Source organism: Microtus oregoni, unplaced genomic scaffold (genome assembly GCF_018167655.1).
Source record: "Microtus oregoni isolate MIOR12 unplaced genomic scaffold, Mior012 000036F_ref0000092, whole genome shotgun sequence".
Taxonomy (NCBI): Eukaryota; Metazoa; Chordata; class Mammalia; order Rodentia; family Cricetidae; genus Microtus; species Microtus oregoni.
The window spans coordinates 14481747-14491913 of NW_024543095.1; the positions used below are offsets into that span (position 1 = coordinate 14481747).

The following is a 10167-nucleotide window of genomic DNA, read 5'->3' on the forward strand; positions in this document are numbered from 1 at the left end:
CGTAGATGTCCCGGTAAGTAAATATCAACCCCAGAAACCAATGTTTAAAGGCTCCAGCAAGGAAATGGGGGAAATCTGCCTTAGTCTCTTTTTCTGTTGCTTCAGTAAAATGCATGACAAAGAAAACTTAAGGTAGAGAAGGTTTATTTGGCTCACAGTTCCAGGGTAGAGGGCACATAGTGAAGGAGGTCAAAGCAGCAAGAGCTGGATGCAGCCGGTCACAGGAGATCTAGAAGCAGGAAGAAGACAGAGTGAACACACTCAGTCTCCTTTCTGATGCCGCCCACAGTGGGCAGATCTCACCTCGCTTGACACGATCAGATCATCTCTGACACGCTCGTGCCTGGAGGTCCTCCGGCTTCTGGAAAACTGTCTCGGCTTAACTTTCCGATCAGATTTATCTGTCTCCCCATTAGTGTGTCAGTTTTTGTTTCATATATTTTTAAATTCTGTTGCTGCATGTGTGTGTATATGCATATATTCCTTTGATGTCTTTTTAACATTTTATCACTAATAGGTGATCGCTATCACTTCTTGTCTAATAGTTTTCCTCTTTTTCTAATATATATGAGTTTGACCACATCACTTTTCTTTTTTCTTTTTTTTTTTCCGTTTCTTTTTTTAAAAAAAATTGTTTTTAGGGCCGGAACGGTGGCTAAGCAGGTAAAGGCACTGTCACCAAGCCTGTGACCTGAGTTTGACCCCTGGGACCCTCATGGTGAGAGGAGAGAGAACCGACTCCTGCAAGTGCCCTCTGACCGCCACACGTGCACTGTGGTACGCACATGTCTACACACACACACATGCACACACACGCACGCACACACACATTAATAAAATGTAATGAAAATTTTATAAAAATATTTAAAAATAATAAAATGTAATGAAAATTGTCTTTAGGTGTTCGTTCTGTTTTCGCACTGTTGGAAATGAAACCCAGGAGCTCATGCGTGTCAGACGAACATCCTGTTCCAGCATCTTCAGTTTGTCGCTCTTTTCAGTTCTTAGTGCCGAACCCAAGTCCTTCTGCATGCTAGCCAAGTGCTCTTTTTCTTTCTTTTTTCTCTTGAGACAGTCTCACTGTGTGGCCCACTCTGGCCTCAAACTCAATCTTCCTGTGCAGTTTTCTGAGTGCTGTGACCACAGGCCTGTGCTTCTTAATGAGCTTTCTCTTGTTTTATTAAGTTTGAAATGAAATGACTCAAACAGCACTCCCAAGGCCAGTGCACATCATTCCATCACAGGTTTGAAAAGTCCATAAACGGATATTCTGTTACCATTTTAATTAATTAGCTACTTAATTAAATTTTGAGGCTGGATCTCTGTAGCCCAGGCTGGCCTGGAACTCAAAGAGATCCACCTGCCTCTGCCTCTTGAGTGCTGGGATTAAAGGTGTGCACCATGCTTGTCCCTCTAGTCCTTTGATATTTATGTGTTTATTTCTTTATATGTTAGACAGGGTCTTACTGTGTAGCCCTGGCTGGCCTAAACTTTCTATGTAGACCAGACTGGCCTGAGTTCACAGAGGTCAACTGCATTTGCCTCTGGTGTGCTGGTATCAAGGGGGTGTGCCACCATGCCTGGCCCCTCCTTTTATAATTCTGAAACAGGGACAGGCATGGTGGCACATGCCTATAATCCCCGCACAGTCTGAGTCAGTAGGATCACGAGTTCAGGGTTCGTGTAGGCACATGTCAAGTTCAAGGCCGGTTTATATAGTGAGACGCAATCTCTTGAAAGAATGAACCACAACACATTGTCAGCCATTGCAGCTTTCTCTATAGCTTATTTAACATGTTTACAGCAGATGGTTTGATTCTGTGACTGCTCCTTCTAGCAACTAACTCTCCCTTTATCTTCTACTGACATCTTCCCTTTGGTTATTCTTCCATTTTCCTGCTTCTCCTCTGATACGTAGAATACCAGTCACCGTGAGTGACAAACTGCAGAGACTCTGGCTTCTATTTCCTCTGCTATGTCTTCAGTTTTGCTCTAGCAATTCGATAAATGGGAATCACCTTGATTCTTATTTTTTACCCTTTTCCATTCTCCACAGGGGGAGGAGGTACATGTGTCTGTGTGCGTGCTTGCATGTATGTGGGCTTACAGGTATGTGTGATGTGGAGGTTGGAGGTGCATGTGTCTGTGTGCATGTCTGCATGCATGTGGACTTACCAGTGTATGTGATGTGTGTGTATGCTGGCATTCATGTGAGCTTACCAGTGTGTGTGATGTGGGGTGTGTGTGTGTGTGTGTGTGTGTGTGTGTGTGTGTGCTGGCATGCATGTGGGCTTACTAGTGTGTGTGATGTGTGTGCATCCTAGCATGTGTGTGGACTTACCAGTATGGGCTTACCAGTGTGTGTAATGTGGAGGCCAAGGTCAGTGTTGGGAATCATGAGCAACTCTTCCACCTCACTGAGGCAGGGGCTCTCAATCAAGCCCAATGTGACTAGTCTTGCTAACCAGCTCTTTCTGGGTATTCCCATATCCCCTTTGCAAGGCTGAGATTACAGACAGACTATGATGCCAACCTGGCATTTTTTTGTAGCTTCTGGAGATCCAAAGTCTGGCCCCCATGCAACTACTGAGCCATCTCTGGAGGCTTAAAGCAGTGGTTCTCAACCCTCTCAAATGACCCTTTCACAAGCGTCACTAAGACCATTGGAAAATACAGATAGTTACATCATGATTCATAATCATAGCAAAACTACAGTTAAATAATTCTATGATTGGGGGTCACCACAACGTGAGGACCTGTATTAAAGGGTTGTGGGATTAGGAAGGTTGGAAATCACTGGTTTAAAGAGCAGAGATCTTTAGATTTGCTTAGCCTCGTGGTTTTCAGTGGGGAAAATGTTGTTAACCCAGCCCCTGTAAGTCGGTAGAAATTAAACTCCCAATTTTCTACCTTCCCAACACAGGTGCTGCTAATGTCCCTCTCAAATTATTGAAACCCCCTCCCATCTTGCCCAGTGAGCTTTGTACCTCCCTCTATACTTACAGGTCAGGAACAAGCCTGTGATGGAGGGGGTATAAGAACATCTGAGGGCTCCCCAAGTCCTTTTCCTTTTTAAGGTGTCCTCCTCCAGTTTCCAGCTGTATAGACAGCCTTAAACTCTCACCTCTGCTGACTTATCCCGGCTAGACCACAGCTCTCTACCTGAGTGAGCTTCCTTCATGTCATTGCTGCAGGAAGCCAGCAGCTGAGAGTAGTCCTCACCTAGTCCCCCTTTGTCTTAGGCTCACAACCTCATCACTACCTCCAAAGAGTTGGGGGATTTTGTTATTGTTGTTGTTGTTTGTTTGTTTAATTTTGCCAAGATTTGATTGGGCGAAGAGTTAGTCCAATATAAATTAACCTACCATTCCAGGAATCAGAATACCATCACCCTTCCATGCCTCGCCACCTTGGCTTTCCTGGTTTAAAAATTTAAAAAAAAAATCTTGCTGTTCATGCTTTATGAAAAGTCTTTTGTTGCTTCCCAGAGGACACTGATAATGTCTTGGCTTTTATGTTTGATCTCTAGCATTTGAGTTACAGATTTTTTTCTTGTTGCCCGAGGGCTGGCAGAGTGCCTGCCTAGCACAGGTTAAGGCCCTGGGTATTGCAATACTGCAGGAAACACCCACTGGGGTGTTGAGTTTAAGTGGTAGCTCAGTGGCTCCAAAGGCCAGCATCTTGATACATGCACTCCTCGGAGTCCCCAGAGAAGCTTTCTCCTGTGTCTTCCCCAGAGGGCACATGCTCAGCTGCCTGCACTCTGGAAGCTCCCCGGGAACGCGGCTGAAGGGTCACCACTTAAAGCCCACTCACCTGCTCTCTCAAATGCACTTGACACCTGTTATCTCAGACATACACAGCCGTGGTGGGAAGCAGTCAGTTGCCCGTGGGCTTGGGCTCCAGAGAGCCCTGGAGTGCTTCTCCAGCCCCTGTCAGCTCATCTTACTTCTGTTGTCCCCCTCCAATCCTGGTATCACTTTCTGAGCCCTTTGAGGACTCTTTGAACTGGGCTCTCAGGTTCACAGTCAGCCTTAGGTCTAACTTTTGGGCACGTGCATGTGTGCGTGTATGTGTGTGTGCATGTGCGTGCGTGTGTGTGTGTGTGTGTGTGCGCGTGCGTGTGTGTGTGTTTGTGCGCGCGTGCGTGTGTGTGTTTGTGCGTGTGCATGTGTGTGTGTTTGTGCGCGTGCGTGTGCATGTGTGTGTGTGCATGTGTGTGTGTGTGCGCGTGTGCGTGTGTGTGTTTGTGCACATGCGTGTGCATGTGTGCGCGCGTGTGTGTGCATGTGTGTGTGTGTTTGTGCCCCTGTGTGTGCATGTGTGTGTGTGTGTGCGCGCACACGCTCTCATACATGCATATATGTGAGGCCACACATAGAAAGGACAGCTCCCTTCACTGGGTTCTAGGGATCAAATCCAGGTCATCAGACTTGCACACGAGCAAGTGCCTTTTACCTCCTGAGCCGTCTCACTGGCCCGGGTCTAGTTTCTTAAATACACAGTCTCACTCGCCATCTGCTTTCCAGCCTCCAAGATTCGGATGGTGAATTCTCTGGTTTTCGGAAGGGGAGGACATGAACTCGGAAGCCTGCAACTAGAGACTGTAAAAGAGATTGCTTTTGTGGCATCCGTTGGTCAGAGGGCAGAGTCTCCGAGTCCACGGGCTTCAAGCACTTCTGAGTAGTCAAACCAATAGGGGACATTTGGCAGAAAACAAAGTAAGTGCTCATGATTCGGAGTTAGCGATGGCCGAAGTGGCCAGTGTAGATGAACACATTTGCGCATGAGCAGAAAGAGAAATGACCCAGGCTACCTCTAGGCTTGGAAGGAGACCTGGGGATTAGACCTTTTCCTGGGGCCGTCTGCTACTGCTGCCTTGTGTACCTGGAGTCCTGAAGGCGCCCACTGTTCTTGCTTCAGGGAAATGTGTTGGGGCTGGGGAAGGTCTGGGAAGGAAGGAAGGAAGGAAGGAAGGAAGGAAGGAAGGAAGGAAGGAAATGACAGCCCCATGAGGGCCGATGTGAGCACTGGGACTCGCTGGGATATTTAGAGGTGGTGTGTCTCAGCCAGTGTGGGGAAAGTGGGTATGAGCCTGGACTCCATATTCCGAGCAAACAGCTAACAGAGAGGGTTGCTCTGAACACCAAACAGGTAAGTTCAGCAAAATTTCACCATGGTAGGTCAGAAACATGGCCTCTGTGTAATACATTCAAGCAGGGGGTCCTTTTCTGTTGGGACGAGTGAATAACAGGGTCCACACCTTTCCCACTGGTGGTGTGGGAGCAGACTTCTGTGAGATGTTGGCACACTCATAACTCAGACATTGAAATATACTCTTTTTGGGCTGTTACTAGAACATTGGGCTGGATGGAGAATGGGAGGCCCAGTGGAGTGGGAAAAACTTGATCTGAGTTCAAATCTTGCCTTTGGTGTACTCACTGTGTGGCCTTAAGCAAGTACTCAGTCTTTCTGATCTCCCTAAGGTTCCGGCAATGGTTAAAGCAATTACATAACACACAAGAGAACCAGGAAAGTAGCTGTTTATTGATTCTGAACCGAATTTGAGCCTCTTAACACGTTTGATGAGTCCCTGTTGGATACCAGGCTATGCGTATGTGTTCCCAGAACTCTCATGAAGTGATGCCCTAGCTGAGCCCCATCCTCTGTCCCTCAGGATCAAACCTGTAAAAGTAAACATTTTGGTTCTGCTTGGGCTGCAGTGAGTGATGGGAGAAAATGTCCAGGCATCCTCCACACCCTGCTATGTCGTGGAAGACAGCAGTGATAATGCTGGCAGCCATGTCTGCTGCTCAGTTCGTTTCTGTCACGTGTCCAGATGTGCAGTGTTGACAGAGTCAGCACTGAGACACTTGGGGCTCAAAGTGTCTCCTGCAGAGGGTGTTTAAAACCCCTGAGGGTTGACATCATGATGACTACAGCGGCTGAAGACGGTGTGGACTGCTCCCAGGTGGGTGTGCTCACTTCCTCCAAATCGGCAGGAAGTTCCGGAAGTTCTGTGGATGAACACAGAACCACTGGCCAGGGGTGCAGTGGCCTCACCAGCAGCCACTGCACCAGCACCCAAAGCTTAACTTTGATGCTTCTGTGTCACTTGGACATTTTCTTGACCTAGGTGAACTTTCTCTTTGGTCTCTCTCTAAACTATACTGTGAGCCATCTTTTCCCTGGCAGTTGCCCTGATGGTGGGGCGGCTTCTGCCCTCTGGGTTTAGTTTGTTTCCACTTCCAGAAACCATTTAGCCTTGATCTTGTTTCTTCCCTTCTCCAGAACTTACATGCTGCGTGTCCGACTGAGCTATCCCTATTCCATCCTGTCCTTCAAGACCTACTGTTCCGCTGGTGGTCACAGCCATGCCTGGAGAAAAGGTGGCCCCTTCAGTGAGAGAGCTCCATGTACAGCCCTTGGAGGCCTCAGGGGGCAGGGAAGAAACTGTAGGAGTGCACAGTTCCCATCTGCGACTCCATGTGTGTGCCAGTGGCACCTAGCTTGCTTCCCGGAGACCTTGCTGTCCCAGACTGGACCTGTCTGAGAACCGAGACAAGCAGAGAGCTACTAGCCTCCTTGCTTCCTAGTTCCCAGCTCCCAGGAGCAGCTAGCTCAGCCAAGGAAGCTGCTGAGAGCCTGGAGTCCCACTGCCCTGCATGTGTCCGTCCTACTGTTTCCAGCTGTGAAATTATGTACAGGAGGGATGCGGCGTCTTTCTGAGTGGCTTCCCCTTCAGAATGTGCCCGTGTTTCTGCTGTTCACAATACTTCCCTGCTGTTGTATTTATTGGCTTTTTCTCCGTAAGCTGCCTTTCTCTCCTCACTGGGGAAATTACTGTTTCCTATCCGCACCCTTACAGGGTTTGCTCCCCCACTCTGTGGGCCACAGGGTCTGGGTCACAGACACTTCTTGACCTTGGCCAGCCTGCAAGTGACTCTCAGCATCTGCTTTGTCACTGGAGAGGAACTGGGGTTAGACTGGTTTCCCTTTGGTCCTGGAGAGCTCTGCAGAGAGCAGGTGTCAATCACGCCAAGCGTGCACATCACTGTGACAATCTGTTGGCTTACTGCCCTCTTCCCTTATAGCTAAATCAGCTGACAGAGCCCTATAGCCGGAGTGGAGGGGTCCTTTAGTGGGTCACAAATCTCCCCATTTTATTTTAAGTAGACTCCGTTGGGCCTGAGGGTGGGGTAAAGGATAGAAATCCTATTTGTAGGTATGAATCTATGTAGATGGCTTTGTGATTCCTTCTCCTGCATTTTTGTGAGCATATATACAGGGGCCCCTGGAGACCTGCCTATTTTACTGCCCTGGCTGCAGCCCTCAGTGACATCCCAGATGGCTCCTCTGTCAGCCTCCACACTTAACTGCAGTCACCAAAGTAAGTCCCTGAGCAGAGGACGTGGCCACCTCTCCATTAGCAGGGACAGGCTGTGGAGCCCAGAGTCCCAGCACTGTGATAGACAATTGGAGTCTGACCTTGTGGCCACCTTGGGGCTTGGGGCTTGAAGCAGCTCCGGTGGCTGATAGGAGGTACTCCAAGCAGCTGGTTGCAGGACAGAGTGACTGCAGCTGGAACTGACCTCCCCACACCCACCGAGAAGAATAAGTTATCACCAAGATGATGGGGTGAAATCTGGAAGTCTGTGTTCCATGCAGCAGAGAGAAAGGGTGTGTGGTTGAGGACAATGTCAGAGTTCCAGCTGCCTTGTCCCTTGTCCTCTCCCAGTACTCTCACTGGGGAAGAATTGCTTTTGGGCCTTTTTTTTTTTTTTGGCAGGGTTTCTCTGTCACTTTAGAGCCTGTCATGGAACTTGCTTTGCAGATCATCAGGCTGGCTCAAACTCACAGAGATCCTCCTGTCTCTGCCTCCTGAGTGCTGGGATTAAAGGTGTGTGTGCTGCCACTGCCTGGCTAGGAATTGCTTTTCGTCATAGGCCTCTACACAGCTATGACAAGTTGGCACTACTGCTGGGCCATGGCTTGGGGGGGGGGGGGCTGGGTCAGCGGTGCTCCAGGAAATGTGCAAGTGGCTGGTGTTTCCCTATAGAGTTCCCATCGGAAAAGACCCAAGAGGTGGAGCACTGGGGTATTCCCTCTCTAAAGAAAAGGAAGAAAGAACACAATTGTCTGTCTCTGGGCCCGCCCTGGGTCTATGTGGCCTTCAGACACAGGGAGAAATGCTTGCCTCCCTGCTCACCTTCCTTTTTACCCTGTCACATCATGGGTGACTGCTCACCATGCTAACACTCATCTTGATGACGGAGGCCTCATTCTCTCTACCAAGTCCAAGAGGTCCGGAGAAGGTCCTCCGCAGGGCTGGTAGAGGCACAGGAGGCCTGCCCTAGCCTAGGTCACAGTTAGCTTTGGGAAAAGCCCCGCTTATTTTGAGCACCATGGATCCAGAATGTTCCTTCTCTCCTTGTATGTGCGAGCTGGCTCTTGCAGCCCCACCCTCCCTACATAACTAAGTGTACTTGCTGCTCCTGGTAACTGGGAAGACACAGAAAGCTGAAGAAATGCTCCAGGAGAAATATGAGAGGCTCTAAGGGACCCCGTCTTTTGTCTTTGCCTTTCTGAGCACTTGGTGCTGAGAAGGTTTCCCATCACGGCCTTTCTGGGCCCATAGTGTTGCCATCGTGTGTGCCAATGGCATGTCCCCGTTGCTCCGTGAGCAGATGAGTAGACGAACTGAGGCTGTATCTTCACAGGCCTTTAGTAGTGCTAGGCCCCCAGGCAGGATACAAGAAACTGCAGGGCTTCCCTTCTGTCCCCAGACATTAGCACCTCTCTGACAGAGTAAGGGTGTGCAAAAGCAAGGGACCAAAGGAAGTTGCTGGAAGCTCCCACAGTACTGCTTTGTCTGTGGCCCAATGTCTGTCACTCAGGGCTCAGCCAGGAAAGCAAAACTTCTTTTTAGGATTTGTACAGAAGCAGGAACAGTAGGGGAGAGGGGAAGTACAGTGAAGAGGCCAGGGCCACTGGGAAGGAGCCACAGCCATGAGGAGTCAGAGAGGGGAGAAGGAACTTGGCCTCTTCCTCCTGCCCTATAGATTTCTGTGGGTGCCTCCCACTAGCTGGCTCCAGCCAGAAGCCAACTATCCTGGGAACATGCAGGCGCAGCTCCCAGCATGCAACAGAGGAGAGCAGGGGATGGCTGGTGAGCATCCCTGCAGCAGGTACAGCTGTGTCTGCAGAGCCTGGCAGTACTGAGACCTTGGGGAAGGAGGCAGAGGAGTAGCCTGCTTGGGTTTTCATCCTGCTGGGGAGGAAAGAGATTTACTGGGAGGAAGAGAAAGCCTTTCCTCACAGCTGTCCCTGCTTTCCTTTGAAGTAACTTGCCCACCCAAGCACCCTGCCTTGTGCTTCCTTCTGGAAAGCCATGTCCTGGTTTCCGTGTGCCCCACCTGCCTGTTCCTCTCCTCTGAGTCTCTGGTTCCCCCCTGCCACGAGCACTAACCAGAGCAGGCCTCAGTGCTCGGGAAAACTCTCTCCCACGCCAAGCCAGTGTGGCCTGTCTGTAGGAGAAACTGTCAGTTTGTATTGTGTTTCCAATAAACTTCTGAAAATCCTGCCTGGTGTCACGGTGTCTTTTACTGGGCTCAGCCGGGTGGTTCTGCTCATGCTCCCTCCAGACTTTGGTGTCTGGGGGACCTCATCTATGGGACTCTGTGCCACTGCATGCTCCCAGGGTCTAGGAGAGGTAACAGACCACCCCCAAACTCTCAGCCACCGTTCTCCCGGGTTGAATGTGCTGTTATCGTCTCAGCAGCCACATCCTGAGAATGTGGTAGCTTCAGGAAGCTGTGCCCTCAAATAAATGACTTTGTGTCGCTTAGGCCTAGAGGCCGATCTCGCCCCATTGGTCACCCAGAGTCACTTCTGCACAGCTGTGGCTAACGCTGCGTCCTGGGGACACATGCTGGGGTGCTTGGGGAGGTGCAGAGGAACTTGCCGTGCTCTGGTGCAGGGCTGCCATGTCAGGTGACTGAACGTACTGCCTCAATTGCCCTGCCGAGGCAATTATAGGATAAAGTAAGTGGAGACTCACAAGAGACCCTTCCAACCTGTGTGTGGGACCCTGGTTTGCTGGGCTACATGATAGGCGATTAAAAAAACAAAACCAAAGGAGAGGGTGTATTGGTTGGGGTTGCTTAG

The 10167-nt window shown here is 49.7% G+C and overlaps 1 protein-coding gene across 4 annotated transcripts in view; it reads left to right on the forward strand.

Annotated features, from left to right (window-relative positions):
* The window catches only part of Mta3 (metastasis associated 1 family member 3), a 127666-nt gene extending 118091 nt beyond the window's left edge, over positions 1–9575 (forward strand). For 2 of the 4 annotated variants that reach the window (XM_041631061.1, XM_041631062.1), the window contains exons 17-18: positions 4530–4721; positions 6292–9575. In XM_041631061.1, the coding sequence (XP_041486995.1) occupies positions 4530–4687 (158 nt within the window). In that variant the 3' untranslated portion in view covers positions 4688–4721; positions 6292–9575. Of the gene's footprint in view, positions 1–641; positions 885–4529; positions 4722–6291 lie in introns of those variants that run through there. The other 2 variants (XM_041631064.1, XM_041631063.1) reach the window with 2 other exon arrangements.
* The last annotated feature ends 592 nt before the right edge of the window (positions 9576–10167 follow it).